Here is a 20347-nt window from a genome sequence, read left to right on the forward strand (position 1 = left end):
AATAAACCGCTTAAACGGCTGCGTTCTCCAGCGGCTCCTAGTGGGTCGTCATTGAAGGATCCCTCAGGCCGTCTCGCCCGCTGGGCACTTCGCCTGCAGGACTACGACATCCGCGTGCTGTACCGCAACGGACGCCAGCATGCTGACGCCGACGCCCTCTCGCGCTCTCCCTTGCCTGACGACAATGCCCCCTGCTCAGTATCTCACATGGCTGTTGCTTCAATCAACGTTCACACCATCGCTACCGAACAGCGCAAGGATAAATGGATCACCTCGCTGATCGACTTGCTCACTGATCCGTCGGCAACACCATCCACTCACGCGTTGCGTCGTCAAGCCCACCATTTCGCCGTTCGTGACGACCTCCTGCACCGACGCAATTACAACGCCGACGGCCGCCAGTGGCTACTAGTAATACCCCGCAGTCTGCGTTCTGAAATATGCGAAGCCTTCCACTCTGACCCGCAATGCGCGCACTCTGGGGTATCCAAAACTTACCACCGCATACGACAACGATACTTCTGGCGTGGGATGTACCGCTACGTGCAGAAGTTCGTTCGCTCCTGCCTCGATTGCCAACGCCGAAAACCTGCAACGCACGTGTCGCCAGCAGGTCTACAACCATTACCTTGCCCTAACCGTCCGTTTGGGCGCGTGGGCATCGATTTGTATGGACCCCTTCCTCTGACTTCGGCTGGTAACCGCTGGGCCATCGTCGCTGTTGACCATCTAACGCGATACGCCGAAACCGCCGCCCTCCCAGCGGCTACAGCGCGCGATGTTGCCTCCTTCCTACTACACAGATTCATACTGCGTCACGGTCCACCCCAAGAGCTTCTCAGCGATCGAGGCCGTGTCTTCTTATCGGAAGTCGTGGAAGCCATTCTGAAAGAGTGCCATGCTGTTCACCGCAAAACTACTGCTTACCACCCGCAGACGAATGGCCTAACTGAACGCTTTAACCGCACGCTCGGTGACATGCTGTCAGTGTACGTCGCCGCTGATCACACCAATTGGGATGCCATTCTGCCCTTCGTCACCTACGCCTATAATACCGCCCCTCAGAGCACTACTGGTTTTTCACCCTTTTTCTTACTGTACGGAAGGCACCCGTCGCACACCATCGACACGATACTTCCATACAAGCCGGATCCATCTGAGTGTGCGCCTATTTCTGACACAGCCAGGCTTGCTGAAGAGTGTCGCGAGCTTGCCAAGACATTTACGACGCAGGAACAAGAGCTGCAGAAGAGCATTCGCGACGGCACCACCACTTCTGCGCCCACGTTCCTCCCTGGAGCGCTCGTATGGCTTTTGGTCCCTACCACTGCAAGTGGCCTCTCTTCAAAACTGCTGCCGAAATACGAAGGCCCATACCGGGTCGTCGAGCGCACATCCCCGGTCAACTACTTGATCGAACCCATCGAACCAGCTTCGGACATGCGCCGTCGAGGGCGCGACATAGTCAACGTGGAGCGCCTCAAGGCCTACTATGACCCACTCATAGTGACGAGCTGTTAGGTCGCCGGACGGCTCCCTTTTCGTACCCGGGGTAATTGTGGCGAAGCAATTGGTACTGTTAAACGGCTGCGTTCTCCAGCGGCTCCTAGTGGGTCGTCCTCTTGTAAACGCCGCTCGCTCTCGGAGCCCGTGCTTTGGCCTGGACTGTCGCCATAGCGAATTGTCGCCGAGTCCCGTCCAATAAACCGCTTAACAGCCTTTATGTTTATAGACTGCGGTGCGCAGTATGATACAGGGCTTGGTCCGTCCAGCCCACCTTGTGATAATGCTAAAGAGCACCTAGCGCTACCCTTTTGGTGCAAGACAACGCCAGTCTAGATGCACTAGGGAGCGCTAGTGAGGCCGCTAGCTAGGGAGGCCGCGCATGCGCACACCGTGCGTGCATTTTGACGGGGAATAAATAATTAGATTGCATATATACAACTATGCGCAAAGACTGAGAAGGGAAGACTTTGTACATTGTGTCACACTATATCAAAACAGTGCAAAGCTCGGATAAAAACAATGATTGTGGACTATGAAAAACGTCAAGATCAAGAAAATTAACATTATAGAGACTTTGTATCCTGTGAACGGTAGAGTGTGGGAAGAAGCATATATAATAATAATAATAACTAAATTAAAGAAAAAGATTGAAAACAGGAAATTGCAGCTAATGCAATAAAAAATTGTGCAATTTAGTTTTCTTTTCGATTCTTCGTCTTTGTACGTACCTTGTGCAGAAGCCCTTGGTTGTCGCCAATCCAAGCAACAATGGAACCATTTTGCTTCATAACGGTGACTGAAGTTGCGTGGTTTGTTGACAATGTTATAGCTGCTCGCTTTATGAGCGGAGTCGTATCTTCCACGTACTCGTTTCGTTCTGGTGTGCAAAGATTCCGTAATTTTGTTTGCTGGGAGAGAAACAAATATATATATTAATGTCACATTCGTTGAACTATGAGCCCGAAAATGCGACGGGCGTAATCGCAGACTTGTACTCGCACGCTTTGACAAGATCCTGCCAAGCAGCGTGATAGAGAGAGATGAAAGAAAGAAAGGAAGAAGGAAATAAATAAATAAATAAATAAATAAATAAATAAATAAATAAATAAAGAAAGAAAGAAAGAAAGAAAGAAAGAAAGAAAGAAAGAAAGAAAGATAGATTAACCTATGAAAATTTCCGGTTGGTTACTCTGTACTTGGGAGGGCAAAGGAGTTGTAAAAGCGTCTGCGCAGCAACGGACATAGTAGGACCTTTGAGCTTGTACGTATACTTCTTTACGTTACTGTGTTACGGGATACCGGATTGAATATGCGCATGCGCGAACCTTTACGGAACGTGAACGCTTACGGAACGTAAACTACTCGCCGGATAGGCTTTACCTTTACGGCCCTATCTCGCAAATCCATCTTCGTTCGTGGCTACTCGCGATATCCGCTTCGCGGAGACTCGAGCCGCCGAGTCAAAATAAGCCGAAGTGCGAGCGCCACTTACGATCGCCTTGTATCAGCCGAATTGTGAAGGCTAGAACGACCTAGAATACCGAATCCGTAAACGTAAGAGGCCTAAAGCCCCTGACAGGCTGGATAGGTGGCGCCATCTAGCAGGGCCGAGGTGAACCAGGTAAGCACAAAATTGTTATTGCAGAAACATCGGGCATTCTAATTCCAATGTAAATGCCTTGCAGCGGCATAATTACGAACGAGTTGCCTTTTTTAGTCATTTTTTCCCTCAAAAACACTAAGCGAAAACAAACGTGCCCATGACTGTAGTTGCACGAAGCGTCACAAGATGTCGAATCCATCGTCCGGTATCCCGGTATTCCTACACCTCTTTGCGTATACCGGGATACCTCACGCGCTAAAAGCCTCTCTTATGATTTTGCCGCAGCAGTAATTCAATATTATCCCAATTAAATGTAGCTTAAATGCAGTTATCATCGCCATTTAGTGGTTTGCGCAAACGTAAAGGTATACGTTTACGTAAGTACGTAAACTTTACGTATGGCGAGCTAAAACTCTTCTAAAACATGCGTTCCGGTAACACGGTAAACGGAATCCGGTATTCCGGTAACACGGTAACGTTAAAAAGTATACGTACAAGCTAAAAGTCTCTGGTGGTGAAGGGGTCGAAGGTGCAGTGGACAGAAATGAGCACAAGACCCTTCCCGGTTGCGTATTATGATTTCCTGGCGCGGCAGCGCACGCGAGAGAGAAAAAAGAGAGTGCGAGGAGGACGCCAGCGGCCCCACGACGAGCGCTTGCGCGCTATTGGTTCTTCTCTTGGGGTCACGTGGCTGGGCTGGCGAGCACGTTTCCGCACGCACGGAGGAGTGTTTACGGCTGTTCCATCGTTCGGAAGCACCCCTCGCCACACCGAGACGCCGCAGAGACAGTGTATACGCGCGCCGAGGGCGCCTGCAAGCGGGTTTCGATAGTTTCGATGAGCAACGTGGTTCCGAGTGTCAACGTAAAGTGCCTCCGCGTCGACCTGTGCACGGACGGCGACGCATACGAGTGGATCGCCAGCTACAGTAGGAAAACCAACACGACATGGATCGTCGACAGAGAAACCCGAAATCCAAAGAGGCAAGTTCACGTGTTCGTTTCTTTTACAAGTGGCGAATAGGCCCAGTCTAATAATAACATTTGATGATATCGACGCCAATCGCGGAAATGTTAAATGCGAAAGCGCTGAATGCTCGCTCATCGTATCGAAAGGCGCGACGCTGTGTTTTGGACTGAATGCGGCAATGATATTGTGCACTAAAGCCGCAGCTGCAGCATGGAAATGCCGCTGCTGAAGTCCGCGAAACTGTCAACGACTGGTACGATTAGTGTACTTGAAAGGTTGTTTTGAACTGAAACCAAGAGGCCTCTGTTTTCACTGCGAATTTTAGTGACTAACTTTTCCTATTTGCGGCCCTGTCGACCGTTCGGCTCGTTCAAAAGTTTGAGTGGCAGATCGGATCGCGCCGTAAGCAACGCACTGCTGAAGCATTAACCTCCCTAGCATACGGCCATGCAGGCCCGTAGCCAGGAATTTTTTTCGGGGTGCGCCCACTTGCTGAAAACTTTGACTATTTTGAGCAAAAGGCCTATTTCCATTATTTATTTTCGGTAAAACACCATATATCATAAAAATTAGGGGGGGGGGCGCCCGCCCCCTCCCCTGGCTACGGGCCTGCGGCCATGTAATGTTTGCATTTTCGATAGTCCATTTTCGCGTGTTTACGCCCCCATTTAACATTTCTACATGTCACTGTACGTCCTAGACCACGCGGTCACCCTTAGCGTCGCGCCTTTCGATACGATGAGCGAGCATTTAGCGCTTTCGCATTTGGCATTTTCGCAATTGGCGTCGATATCATGAAATGTTATTATTAGACTGGCCTATTCACCACTTGTAGAAGAAACGAACATGTGAACTTACCTCTGGATTTTCGGGTTTCTCTGTCGACGATCCATGTCGTGTTGGTTTTCCTACTGTAGCTGGCGATCCACTCGTATGCGTCGCCGTCCGTGCACAGGTCGAGGCGGAGGCACTTTACGTTTGATGGGCAGTTAGAACTTGCGTCTAACTCACGCGTAAACGTCCGCGTGCTCATCGAAACCTGTTCGATGTTACATTGGCTATGAGATCTGGCGTTTATTTCGCACGTAGGCGTACTCGTGTCCAACATGTCACTCGGAAGCACGTTTATTGAAACCCGCTCAACGTGAGATGGGCAAGCGGAACTCGGAACAGGCGCGCGTACTTGAGCGTCCGCCATGTGCGTGGCGCGAATCTGCGGCGTGGCTAGGAGGAGGGTGCTTCCGTACGATGGAACAGCCATAAACACTACTCCGCGCGCGCGTGCGTTCGTAAAAGCTCTCGTATGGTGGCTCTCGCGTGCCCAGCCACGTGACCCTAAGAGGAGAACCGGAGAACCAATAGCGCGCAAGCGGTCGCGGAGGAGCCGCTGGCGTCCTCCTCGCTCTCTCTTTTTTCTCTCTCGCGTGCGCTGCCGCGCCAGGAAATCATAATACGCTTCCCGGTTACAGCAACAAGAGAGGCAAGGTTGATTCGACGCTGCTCTATGGAGTCCGGCCTTCATCAGAAATGAGTGTACAGGGTTTGATTGGTTGTATTTATAGCTATGTCCAAAAAATTTTAAAAATATATGAATTAGGGGGTGGTGGAGAAAGAGAGAGATGCAAAGAGAGAAACGAAAAGAGTTGGTTCGGGACAGGTTTATCTTGTATGAGGAAGGGGTAGGGGTAATGGGCATTCTTAGGAGCAAGAGGTTATGGTGTGGTTAGCTTAACAGGTGCTGTCAACCCTGTCTTCAGAAGCCCTTTAGGGCAAACAGAAACCTCATTCAGCTCCACTTCAGTAACCGTGTACCCCATGCCAAATCCCTCCCACAACTACGTCTTTCAAAACACCTCAACCTGCCAAACCGTTCCTTTGATAAATTAACCGCCACACTGGCTTTCCGTCAGAACGAGAGCAGCAGAAATGTATCTCATTTACCGATTTAACACAATCGATAAAGGCATAAGCGAGAACCAAGGAACGCTTGCAGCGATTAACTCAGTGTCAACCAGTTAACCATGAACACATGGAAACCGTGGCACTGTATGTGCAGCGGGAACCGGATCGCTAAAATATGATGCGTATCTATTCTTAGTTTAGGCATTTCTTATTGTGACGTTATGTGATTACCTATATTTTTCCTTTACTACTCCTTAAAACTTCATTCACGTACAGGTGGCCTACGTTCACGTACAGGTGGCCTTCCCTACTCTTGTACCTTGTTTTAGGTGCGAAGCATCTTATGGCGGAGTTCAAACCGGTGGTGGTGTGCGGCGTGACTACCCTTACTGTGCATGCGCGAACCCTCTCCACACGCCTCCTCTCCACTCCCCCTATCCACTCCCCTTTCCCCCTCCCCACTCCCCCTTTCCCACTCTCCGCTACCCCTCCCCTCTCCACTCCCCTTCTCCACTTCCCCTATCCCTTCCCCCTCTCCACTCCCAATCTGTAACGCGGGCTCGACATGCCGAAGCGCTGCTTCGCATCGCCTTATGGTCCCCTTTAGAGGAAGATGGTGCGATTTTTTTCACCCTCAGCTTTTTCCTCCAGAAAACAGGTGCCTCCGAACACTATCACAGGTTCACTCGCCCTGGCACCCATTAAGGCGTTATTTGCCTGTACCACTTAGGTCACATCAGTTCATCTTCTTTTATTGGAGAAAAAAAAGTGAGCGTGACTTCTGAAGACAGGATTGACCGCACCTATTAAACCAACCACACCACACCCTCTCGCATGTAGTCCCTGAAGTTGCACGTGATTTGAGATATTCACCACCGAGTCCCAATGGCGATACTTAAACCGAGCGCGCCCATGCGCAGGAAGCACGACTGCTCTGTTACGTCAGACCGGAACTTCCCGTGACGTAGAAGTGACGAAATTTAAAATAAGGCGCGTCGAGGCAATATTGTACAAAGGCGCGAACAAATATTTTCACCTCGCACTGATAGCATTTTAATGATTCTACAAGCACATGACGCTTGAATAAACCTGAGACTCTCGTAAACTGAGTTGACATTTTTAAACACGAACTCGTGTTTTTTTTTCCGTCACGGAACTCACGTCAGTAAAAGGGCTCGTGGATAAGACAGAAAGAACTTTAGAAAACGCTTTAGCTGTGCTTTCTTATAGTTTTTGTACATACTCCCTGCGGCAACAGGAGCATATACAACAACTATAAGTTACCCGACTGGGGAATCGCACCACCGACTTCAAGGCTTGTGAACGCAGAGGCCGGACGGACTGACCACTGCTCCACGAACGCGAATAGCTTTATCGCCGAAAACACTTTTTATATTCGACCCGCTCTTGACAGGCATGGCGCCGCCATCTCAAAGTGGTGCAGCTAAGTACTGCAATGAAGGGCCGTGGGAGCTTCTCGGCGAGGCGCCGCGCAGTCGTTGTTGTGTTGGACCATCTAGATCAGGGGTCTGAAACTTACATTACCTAGCGGGCCGCAGTCACAAAATTGTCTCCCGCAAGGGCCGGGGCAGTGCAGAAGGTTAGAGCGGGGTGGACGGGGTGGGGGGTGATTTTTTTTTAAAAAAGCGGTCTTTCGCATATATCATATATATGGGTGATTTCTGAAGGGGATTTGACGTCGGGTTTCGAGAACATACCCACACTGATCTCCAGAGTGACTGAAATCTGGACGCCGATTATGAAATATAGAGTTTTTGTTCCACGGTTATGTTTTGACATATGGTGACCGCATTGGGTGCCTCACGAATAAAAAAAAAAACAACTCACAGTGACCCTTATGCATTCACTTAAGACAACTCGAAGGCGAAATCCGTATTCATGTTCTTCTCAGTTGGTTTACTGATCCTGCACCGCCACTCTCCGAAAGCTTCTGCACTTAATGTGGTTTTGCATTGACTCCAGGATCGGAGGCACCACGCCTGCTTTTGCACTGCCTCCGTGATCGGACCACCTTCGACCTAGACGATGTCGTATGATGAAGTCATCATATGACGTTACGTCACGTGACATCACGAACTTCTGGCGACCTGTGACGTCATCGTGGCGTAATATGGTGACGTCATCACGTGATGATGATTTTTTGCATCACTCGTCCCAACGCCGTGGGACGCCGACGCCGACTGTCAAATTTTGCGTTTAATGAGGCGTTTAAGGCTTTCGCCTTAGAGGGGCCATGACACTCAATTTTCGCTCATAATATGTGTTATGTGGGTTAAGACTTGGGTGTTCACAAACAATCTGGCGAAATTTCAGCGCATTTGGTCGAGAACTTAATTTATAACGAGCATTTTTATAAACACACGAGCGACCCAAGAGTCTGACAACAGTGGCGCAATCGCGAGCCGTGACGTAACCAGCCGCTTGTTTTGCAAGCGTCTGTATCCCGGCCGGCGATATTGTTTCGTGGTCAGCTGCGCGTGCAATGGAGCTATTAGAGCTTTCTTCAGTTCGGCATTAAAAAGTGAACGGTTGGCAGCGGCTGAAACCTATAGGTAGAAGACGACGGCTCCACTCCATGAAGCATATGATGATGATGTCACACGCGCCATGGCAAAATGGCGGTCGCCGGCGGAGGGCGCGGTTTATAACTGGCGACTTCTATGGCTCATTTTTCAATGAAATATTCGCTTACAGTCCACTTTTCATGCACGTACAGGCAATATAGACCCTCTACTTCTATATTTCGCTGAAAACCGCAATTTGGTGGGCGACTGTGTCATGGCCCCTTTAAAATGCCTGAGAGCACTCACATCTGTGCAGCTCATGAACATACGTATTAGGAAAAAATATATGGGACGAAGACGGTAATGCGGTCATGTGCGGGCCGGGTCACGAGCGAGAGGTCTGCGGGCCGCGTGCTTGGGACCCTTAGTCTAGACAAATTGGCGGGAAACACAATGCTTTCACGCGTTCGAGGAGCACTTCACGAACTGAGAAAGATGAGTGCGTACCAACATGCCGGACTGCCAAAAACACTACAGGGTCGGAAACACGTCCCACGGAGACCGGGCAGCGGGTGTGAACGTGGGTGTACTCACATCGAAGGTTGCCATGGCGACTCAATAGCAATGCACAATGTGCAAATTATAGTTCTTAACATGCGGCAGAGTTACAACTATTTCTTTGGAGACATGTTTCACCTTCGGTTTAGAACGGTTGCTATGATAGATATCGTCCCCGTTTTTCAGCTAATGCTGTACCTTGGATTCATAACGCGAGTTGTGTTCCCGATACTGACACTTTGGAAAAATCATTCTGCATTTAAAATGTGAATGCGACATTGTTTGATCATCCTGACTGTTCAATTGCAGAACAATGGGACGCATTCATTATCCAAGTAAGCCGAGTATGTGCAGAAATAATCAGCCAAGAGCTATACTCACGTAATATGAAGGTCGTATGGTGAGGCCCTTCTCGTGGTACGGGCGTGGCAGTCTCGCACTCGACAAGAATGCATCCTCGACGCTGTTCATGTCAAAAAAGCAGACCGCCGAAATCGGCAAATTCATTTTGAATGAGCTCATCGTGACAGTGGAAGACATTGCGAAAGTCGCTGCAAGAATACGAATGGTGTTGCTGCCGCCACCACCTCTTGAATACATCGGCGGCCCCAAATGGGCGCTGGTGGCCACCGACAGAAGGACGTTTTGCGCGCGGCATGCGATAGGTACCGCCACGTACGTGCGGAAGGATGACTCGCCATGCTCGCATACTCGCACCAGCCACGTTTCCAATGGGTGCTGGGACTGCGAACGCCCTCTCCTCACCTCAACGAAGTATGCGAAGCCGTTGTTACTAAAGCCGTAAACCAAGTGAACTGCTTGATACTTGGAGGCCGCACTTGCGTGAGACAGCAGTGCGAAGGAGCCCGACAAGTCGAGCACTCTTGAAGACATGGGGAAGAGACGGTACTCTGGAGGGCGTCCGTCCGAAACTGTAGCGGAAAAAAGGACGTGCCTTCCGTCGTTTCTGTTTCCGAAAAAGGCCACTGTGCTCCGCTTCGAAGCGACGTAGTTCTCTGTCAGCGTCTTGTCCATGGACGCCGTCACGTTCAGCCCACGTAAAGGGTCGTGGATCGAGCACATGCCCTGCGACGTAGAGCCACAGGCGAGAACGAGGGGTTCGGTGCCCACTTGCAGCAGGATCCGGTTGTTGTTGTCTGTCACATTACGGCTGTGGATGCAGGAGAGAGGATATGGTGGGCACAGCGAGCTGTCGTTTTCGGGGCCCGTCTTGTAAGCCGCCCTGACTGACAAGTCGTCCGGTGACAGTGCGTAGAGAGCGTTTCGCACGCTTACGACGACGACACCATCGTCTCGCGAAAGATTCAGGTACAGGATATTTTGTATGGGTCCTAGGGCACTTTTGAACGTTTGGATCTGAATATCAGCTACAGCAACCAACACCGCATCAAGAGTCAGTGTCATCAGCACGACAGCCAGGAGCTGTCTACCGTTCCTTCTTCGCCCCATCGACGTGTTTTTTTTTTTATTATCGTGTGTCAAATGTCCGCCCTGATTGTGGTCGGTGTCAGCCAGCTTATTACGCTTGAATCAGCCGCTCCTAGAAAAGGCAAACAGAAAGTTGAAAGTTAGAATGACATGAAATTATGAAATACAAGAACAAAACAGACACGATTACCCCACCCCTTCTTTCTTTCTCTTTCATTCTAGCAATGTCTAACTCGCCAAAACAAGGGGCAGTGAATGAAGACGATAGCCTATCACCAGAGTCCTTCAATACTTTTACTGGTCATGAAGCTTCCGCGAAAGTTTGATATAGGGACAGGAGCTGCCGTTGGGGGCGCCCTTGCCCGTGTGGGTGTGTGGGGGCGTCGGAGCGGAGCCGGCGCTGCAGTTCTACGGCAGGCATCGAAACTCAAAAACATGAATAAATGTATCCGTGAACGTTGATTATATCTTCAAAGCAATATTACCATCAAGTGCATTCGGGAAAGCTCTAATACCGAGCAATTTAGCGTTGAATGAGGCCTTGGAGAACGAAATTCGTCGGCAACAAACGCATGCTGCCTCCGCTGTGCCATACATAGGCGTGTGCACAGGGGGGGGGCAGGGGGGGCGCCCCCCCTAATCACCTAGGAGGGGGGGGCGCAAAGTCAACCCCACACATTGACATAACAGAGAGGGGGGGGCGCTGCGACTCGGGGGGGGGGGCGCAATGTCAGCGCCATACATTGACATAATCGGGAGGGGGGCGCTGCGACCAACCTTCGCCCCCCTGAAGGGGAACCCTGGGCACGCCTATGGTCATAAGCGTGCGCACAGGGCGGGCAGGGGGGGCGGCCGCCCCCCCTAATCACCTAAGTGGGGGGGGGCGCCAAATCTGCCCCGTACATTGACCCTTCTAGTCACCTAAGAGGGGGGGGTCGCAAAATCTGCCCCATACAATGACTTAGTAGGGTGGGGGGCGCTGCGATGAACCTTTGCCCCCCCTGATGGACAACCCTGCGCACGCCTATGCCTATGGTGCCATATACTACCGCTATAAAAGCATGTTTCTTCCGTTTTCTTAAAGCATCTAGTGGAAATCTGTGGATGATCCAGATCCTTCAAGGGCTCTGGCGGATCTGAATGCCTCGCGAAAGTACAGTGGCTGCACCTCTTGAATGCGCATATCAAATCTTTCAGACTACGGACCTGGTGTTTGTATACGCAGTTATCTTAAAATAGCCTCGTATTTATCGAACGAACAGTCCGTTTGATGAATCAGTGCTTTGAATTTAGTAACTGGCGAGCACCAAAGAATACTTTATAAGGCTTTTCCCTACTATTGTGTTTTCTTTTGCGTTGGTTTATCACTACGGCGCCCTGCCGCGTTTAAAGTTTGGTCGCTCATGCTCGGTGTAGTTTTCGCAGTGCTTCTTTACTGTTTTCAAGGCGGAAGCCTTAGATGCCTCATCGAACGCGAAAATTAACGGTCGGCGCCGGGGGCGTCCCGCGTCGGCGGCGTCAACACGAGTAATGCAAAAAATCACCACGTGATGACGTCGCCATATGATGTCATCATGACATCACAGATCGCCATAATTTATGATGTCGTCATGACGTCACACGATGACGTCATCACATGACATAGTCGCTTTCCATTGCCTCCGTGATCCTTGGACCGATCACGGAGGCAATGCAAAAACAGGCGAAGTGCAGAAACCTTGCAATGCCTCCTATCCTGGAGGCAGTGCAAAACCACGTAAGGTGCAGACATCTCGCGGAGGGGGGCGGGGGAGGATCAATACATCGACCAAAGAAAAAGATGGCTTTCACCATTCGATTAGTCTAAGGCGAATGCTAAAGGGACCCCGTGAGTTGATTCCGCTCTTCAGTTGCGACTTCCACTAATTTGTTTTTTCCAGCATTCGTAAGCGTCTCGGTCCTCATCAGGTGTTCATTACATCTACAGTTAGCGTGTCAGAACCAGGCTTGTTTTGCACGACGGTTAGAAGTTCTTTATTGCTTCACCAAATTCAAACCGTATGAGACGAGCACTCGCAACCAAATATTTTTTATTTAGTTACACAGGCACAGCACAGGCACAGATACACAGGCACAGCACATACCTTGTGTGTACCTTTTACGTTTTAGGGGCGAAGCTCCTAAAGCCGTGGGTCTGTACATGCATGTCTTTCGTGGTACGTGACCGCCTAGTTCTATGAAGTGCACTTGAGAGGAACCCACTACGCTATAAATCATCATAATTTTAGGGGCGAAGTGCACTTGCGAGGAACCCACTACGCTATAAATCATCATAATTTTAAGTGCGCTTGCGAGGAACCCACCCCACTACGCTATACTTCCTAAAGCCGTGGGTCTGTACATGCATGTCTTTCGTGGTACGTGACTGCCTAGTTCTATGAAGTGCACTTGCGAGTCTTACGTCTTTCTTAATGATGTAATGGGCGAACTTTCACAGGAGAGTTACGGTTTTACCGATGATCTCCCCTGTCGAGCTTCGCCCCACTCATCATCATTCATTCCGTAAATATGGCGTGATTTTTTTGTTGTGTAGGCGGGCGAGCTCTGGATGTTTTTGCTCTAGACAAATACGCCGGGAGGCCGTCGAAAATCCTTGGCACAGCGTCCGGAAAAAGGTTCGGAACATCGCGCTGCGACGTCACAACACCACCTCCGACTATCCATTGGTGCACGCGAACAATGTCACTCTCATCGAAGTGATTTTCGCAGACACGCACATGCGGGGAGTCAAATGTGAAACCACCGGTTTCTCGTCGTGGTATGGCGCGCTTGCACACTTCCCGCCGTTCGCCGTCCCTAGGCAGCCAGAGCACCGACACCTTTTCCTCATTTCCCTTGTATCCTGATCGAATCCAGGGTACGCAGCAGGTACGCATCAGGTACGCGGAATCATTTCCTATCCTCAGGCACAACACACTAGGCACAATACACGACATAAGGTGAAAACTCTCGCCAAGATATTTTGCACCGACACCAGCAGCCGCCTTCGCTGCCGTCTGCGCGATGCCAACACACTGGACGCAGCGCCGCACCGCTGCCGCCGCTTGCAGCGCACAAAGCTCCTCCATAGAGTTCGGCGAAGCTTCATGACCAGTAAAAGTATTGAAGGACTCTGCAATTACGCAGGCGCTTAGCCAGGAATATTTTTTCGGCAGGGGCCCACTTGCTGAAGGACTTAAAAGCACCGATTTTCATTACCTATTTTCGGCAAAACACCCCCTTCCACAAAAACCCCCCAGGGGGGGGAGGGGGGAGGCCTAGCCCCCCCTCCCCTGGCTGCCGGCCTGCTATCACGGGCCCTTGTCGTTGGCGCTGTCAACTTCCCTCTGAATATTAACCACCTTGACTAACTAACTATTCCACTTCCTGATTTCTGTCTACCTGCATTTTCCTTGACATTGACTGTCGCTGTGTGCTCGAACAGTGCCAAAGAGGCGTCAAGAAGAGGTATCCGCACCCCAGAAATAATAATCTGTGACCATGCATGAACGCTGTTGTTTCTGCGTGTGCATCACTTATTAACAATGGTTGTGCGAAGAGTGAGCTTGAGTACCGAATCAAATACAAATCGAATAGCGATAACCCCGAATCGAACACGAATCGAAGACTATTCGAATAGTGTTAGAATAGTAAAGCAGCAATTTTCAACACCGCTTTCAGAAAGGAACGTTACGACGACTTTTAACCGACAAAAAATACTTCAAATGCGTGAACTGAGTACTAAGGTAAGCTCGCACGCGTCAGCGAGTACAGACTTCGAGACGTTTTTAAGTGTTCAATGGATTAAAATGCAGCAATGACGGCAGTATTCATGGTGGTACTTAGGGCTTTTAGATAAAATTGTTACATAAATCTTGAACCGTGTTCAGTGGAACACCACACATATAGCTAAACATATATATATATATATATATATATATATATATATATATATATATATATATATATATATAATGGAACAGATAAACCTGTCATCACAGCATGGGTCTTCGCACAAAAAGCAGGTAAACATCAACGCGTCTCAATAACATCAACAAAAATAGCCCTCTTGAAGCTGAATTCATCCGTATTTCCTCCCTTCAGTTACTACAAGATGAAGACAGGAATTGACTGATGAAAACCAACCATAGCATAGTAAATACGCAACACGATGAAGTTCAACACTGAAACAGAAACACATAAATAAGATTGCATTCAACAACACACAAGTGGCCATTTTCGATGAAGATGCAAAACAAAATGAATTTAAATCTGACACCTACACAATGTACCGATGTACCGATAGTTAAAAGCCCGCCCAACAAAACCACCAATCTCATGATGATGATGATGATGATAGTTGATTGATGGGGCTTCGCGTCGGCGAAACCACAGTTTTAAGCAAAGATACCGTCACCTGGCGGTCAATAAAGCGTCCATAGCCCCGAAAAAACGTGGCCTGCATGCACTCTGGTAATTTAATAATTAAAACAACAAAAATGATTCCTTGCTGTTCTAATGTTTTATTCCTTCGGGGTTTTCCCGTCGGTGCTGATGATTCGAAAATTATTCGCAAGATATTCGGTATTTCGGATATGTTATATTTGATTCGTTATTCGAAATTATGGAATATGCCCAGACCCCTACTTATTACTATTTCTTTCATTCTCTCTTTTCCGTTCTGTCCATCTATTCCTCCCCAAGTGTAGGGTAGCAAATCTGGTGCACCTGTTAAAACATCTTCCTTGCCCACAATCTGACGGCCCCCACTCCTTCTGTCTTTGGTGCCCATCACAAAAAGAAAAAAAAAAAACAAAACGAAAAGCTCTCTGCGACAATCAGCATAACTTGCTTCCGGTTAAACATGAAAAGTGGCGTAGATCCAGAAAAACCACAAGGGGACACACTCCTGGCCATGATGGCCATTTTGTTTTTATAAATATAGGTTTTATATTTATTTATATAAAATTTAAAATCACGCTTTGAAATAAAATTTAAAACAAAAATAAGAAAGGAGCATGGGTTCACACTTCACGTAACTGCATTCTGCTATTGAGTGTTATTGAAATCTGATCGAATGGTAGTTGCAATTTCAATACAGTTTATACACCTGAAGAGTATTGAAGATAGGTACACAGGTACTACGAAATAAACCGGCGTTAAAAAAGTTAAGAGCGCCATACTTCACTGTCAGGCAATTGAAAAAATGGTGTTTGAAAAATAAATCTCAAGAGGGGGGACACTTGCAAGGGGCGTCTCCTCCAGGCTGAACACGAAGGGGGTCAGGAACCCCCCTCACCCCCCTCCCATGATTTACGCCAGTGAACGTGAAATACAACTTACACATTTTACAGCCGTCGAAATGCTGTACAGACAAGCTATTGCCAGACGCTTTCCTAAGGTACTGTGTCGTCATTTTGTTGGAATCCGTACTTAGTGGGTACGGATTCCTGATCAAAGAAGGTGGGCTTGTAGAATCGGACGCAAGATAAGAGATCAGGACAACACAAAAGCCGATATCAATTGAAAAGGCGCACTGTGACGGATAGGAAAGTAGACACAAACTTATATGCACACGGGCAGGCATAGAGCGCCATCTGTCAACCCGGCACAAGTGTAAGTCTACGCGAGAGATAACTATGTAGGCATTTAATTTCTTCTTTATGCAAGTCAATTGACGGCTGGCTCACGTATGCGCTATAATACCATTAGTATCGATATGAAAGGCCTCGAACATCAGACGCGTATCTTCATTCGTGCGCATGTACATTGTCGTCCTTTATGAATGGGAACACGCGAGCGCATGGCCTGCGCTCTGCGGCGGTAAAGTCACTGGAACGGGAAAAGTACCGCGACCGTCCTGCCGGCCGCCATATTTGGTCCAGCGCGGCCGAAGCTGCGGCGGCGCGATGTTCAATTCCCGCGGAGTAACGCATGTTTTACGCATTGCGTGCGCGTTTGCAGCCCTGAGAATGAAGCATACCGTTGTTCTCTAACTAATTAAGAAAGAAATAGCGGCAGTTTTCACTTGCCTACACGCGCACGCACGCCTACTAACGCGATAAAGAAATGCGAACTGCGCGGCATTTACACGCTCGGCTGTCGCCATTTATTAAATGCGAATCATTTCTTAGTGAACTTCTGCGAGTTTGAACGTTCTATCTATCTATCTATCTATCTATCTATCTATCTATCTATCTATCTATCTATCTATCTATCTATCTATCTATCTATCTATCTATCTATCTATCTATCTATCTATCTATCTATCTATCTATCTATCTATCTATCTATCTATCTATCTATCTATCTATCTATCTATCTATCTATCTATCTATCCGCCCACGACTATGTGCTCTCCTGGCCGTTTCGTTGATGGGATGTATACCAAATTTGGTATGGCATAACATGACTGTATGAAGAATATAAACTACAGGTGGTAACATGCAAGTAATGATATGTACGCCGTGTACGGCATGATTTACATGCCACGCTCATGGTGCGCTCGCGGCCGCTTCGCTAGCTTGATACACACCAAAATTGATATGGCGTGACAAGAGTGTATGACGATCATAAGTTACTGGTCATAACGTGCAAATCGTGGCAGGCATACCATGTAAAACATGATTTACATGACATGGTCTCGGGGCGCTCGCGGTCGTTTAGTGAGATGCATATATACAAAAATTGATATGACGAGATATTTCTGTATGATGAACGTCAGTGACAGGTGGTAACATGAAAATCATGATTTGCATGTCATGTACAGCATCACTTACTTGCCACGCTCATGGTGCGCTCGCGGCCGGTTCGGTAGCGTTATATACACCAAAATTGGTATAGCGCGAGGTGACTGTATGACGAACATGAATGACAGATGGTAACGTGAAAACCATGACATGCATGACATGTACGGCATGGTTTACATTACACTGTCTTTGTGCGCTTCCGGCCGTTTTGTTAACTGTATGTATACCAAACCAGGTATGGCATGACATGGGTGCGTGACGAACATAAATTACAGGTTATGCGTTGTATATACCAAATTCTACATGCATGCATGCATGACAAACATGCGATATATAGTGAACTAGATGTCATGACATGAATGATTTCATCTGCCTCAGAGACGAACAAGGCGATATATGCAGCTCTTTGTTGGCTGCTTCGCATTAGATTGATTCCCACAATGCGTGGGATCTGCCGGATTCATGATGACTGAGGGGCGCGAGAAAACGGCACACAACGAAAAGAGGTACACGGGACGACGCGCTACTAGCAACTGGAATATTTTTATTCAGGAAAGACATTTATACCGCAGTGAAATCAAATCTAACCCAACGAGTCGACCAAAAAAATATAAAACCATATGCCCGGCATACCTACGTGAAGTAGCGTTGTATATAGGCTATCTCCCCTTCCTGCAGACTGATAGTGGGGTGACTGATGCAATCCCGCCCCTCCCTCTGGATAAAGAGGGCTTCTATAATCTCCCTCTCCGCGGAGCCTCTGTGCCTGTAGATTACAGTTGTCTGCTGAAATGTAGGCTTGCAGCTACCCTGATCGCACCCTCTGCAATGCATCGCCAGATGTGTGAACGGCCTTCCTATTAAGGAGCTGCTGTGCTCTCGCAAACGCACGTTGAGGCATCTACCAGTTTGCCCGATGTATGCCTTGCCGCACGACAGTGGTATTCTATATACAACACCACGTGCGCAAGGTACGAACTGCCTTACGTGCTTAATGGCACAACCTCTTTTTTCACACTGCTTTTGCCTACCTATCTTCTTCCCAACGGCTGAGCAGATGCGGCCCATCTTGTTTTCTGCGGAGAACACGAGATCCACCCCATACCTGGAAGCCACTCATATCAAGCCAGCGAACCGGCCACGAGTGCACAATTAGCATGGCGTGTAAATGATGCCTTACATTACATGCGTGCCATTATTTTTATGGTACACACTGTTATTTATGTTCGTCATACAGTCACGTCACGGAATACAAATCTGTAGCAGTCAGTCAGTGGCGCACTGATCGTTATATGTGAGCCCAAAGGCGTCAATTTTGCGCCAAACATAATTAAGAGCTGCCCGGCAATGTTAATGTGCATGAACCTTCTGCAGCAACCACGCGAAACAAGCTGCACTAGTGCAGCGGAGACGCCAACATTCCCCGAAACAACATTTGCGAATTCTCAATGAAACGCATGCCTCACAGAGGCGGGCATCAGTCGTGGGAACAAATTTTTCGCGCCGTATTCTGTGCAGCCACACAGCCCGTCGTTTGGCATCCTTTTTCCACCTGGGAATAGCAAAGAGGGCTTTGGCCGTTTCTCGCCGGTTGCTGCACCCGAAAGCGCAGCACCCAGGTCTTCGTCGATGCCTCAACAGGCTTGCGATGAAGTGTGAAAACGATACGGGATGTCGTAATGTTCCTGCACGCATTTCTGAGGCTATAAAAACAATTGTCCTTCAAAGCGCTTTGCGTCGGTGGCCGGGAGACGCTAGCGAGGCGAGCGAGCTGGACCTTTTATGTGGCGAAGCCGCCGAAAGGGCGAGGCGGTGAAGAGAAAAAGAACGCGGTACTTCTCCCGTTCCAGTGACTTTATGCGGCGGCTGCTTACAGCACCATCAACTGACAGCTAAAGGTAGGGTGCCTTGATGCGCATTACCCACATCAAGGAACACTAGCTAAAGGAAGCATGTCCGCTTGTGGCGTCATCTACTGGCAAATAAAATAACGAGTCATGGCCATTGGACACAGTTTCATTGAAACCTCCTTGGTTGGACAAGCGCTGCGAGATAACGCTCCTGCCCTTTTCTTACAACAAGCGGTGCCGCCAAACGCGGGCGTGCTTTCTTTAGCTGTCCTTTGATGGTGCTGTAGGCATCTGCCGCAGAGCTCAGGCCACGCGCTCGCGTGTTCCCTTCCATAAAGAACGACAGTGCACAACACTGCACATTCATCGAATTTAGGCATGCATTCTCACCCTCGACAATGTGAACGTATGCTATATATATATATATATATATATATATATATATATATATATATATATATATATATATATATATATATATATATATATATATATATATATATATATATATATATATATATATATATTCATTTGCGTACGCGTCTGCACCGTCTACTTTCTTTTATAATCCACAGTTACAAGAGAACAGTTGCGTACCCCCCCTCTCGCCTTACTCCCGCCTTACCATGGCCAATTGACCTCCCCACTGTGCACGTCTATGCTCAGGATAAATATAGCCAACACGCGCAGATGGTGACAGCGTTACGCATCAATACCGGAAATAACGTTGAAGCAGGAACCACACAGCAGCTCGGTTATCACCTTGGCGCAACGAGTGCAGCGGACATTTCACAATGTTGACGCTTTGGAATGAAGTAAAATGAGCAACTCACAGTGCCAGCGATGTTGAAAGCATGTGAGACGCTATCGCAGTGCCAGAACCGCACAACTCGCGAAACCGCTCGGTTAACACACCGAAATTTGTCGTGAGTATGCCTGTGGCTGCCTTGTTTCAGCGGTAACTTCTCATTCCGACGTACACCATCTTCCGATTGTCTGCGTGATTAGCGGTTGTCCAAACGGCGGTGCATTCGACGCACATGTTAGCTTGTCGAGTGGCTGTCGCCCCGAGGAGGCCTCATATAGACTATTTTATCGGAGAACAACCGTTTCCACCAGACAGATAACCCCCTCCTTCTTTCCTTCGCTCGAGATAACAAACCGATAGCGAGCGTTTTCCTTTTTCAAACGATGACGCCTTGGTTGCCCGTTCGCACA

At 48.5% G+C, this 20347-nt stretch overlaps 1 protein-coding gene across 1 annotated transcript; it reads right to left on the minus strand.

Annotated features, from left to right (window-relative positions):
- Positions 1–9423: 9423 nt before the first annotated feature.
- On the minus strand, positions 9424–10618 carry LOC119397743 (plexin-A4). The gene has a single exon (XM_037665154.2). It carries the CDS (start codon positions 10531–10533, stop codon positions 9424–9426), a length of 1110 nt encoding a protein of 369 aa, XP_037521082.1. The 5' UTR covers positions 10534–10618.
- Positions 10619–20347: the final 9729 nt, after the last annotated feature.

This window comes from Rhipicephalus sanguineus, chromosome 6 (assembly GCF_013339695.2).
Source record: "Rhipicephalus sanguineus isolate Rsan-2018 chromosome 6, BIME_Rsan_1.4, whole genome shotgun sequence".
Lineage (NCBI taxonomy): Eukaryota > Metazoa > Arthropoda > Arachnida > Ixodida > Ixodidae > Rhipicephalus > Rhipicephalus sanguineus.

Coding starts and splice junctions, on each gene's coding strand:
- LOC119397743 (XM_037665154.2), bottom strand. CDS start 10,533: ATGGGGCGAAGAAGGAACGGTAGACAGCTCCTGGCTGTCGTGCTGATG.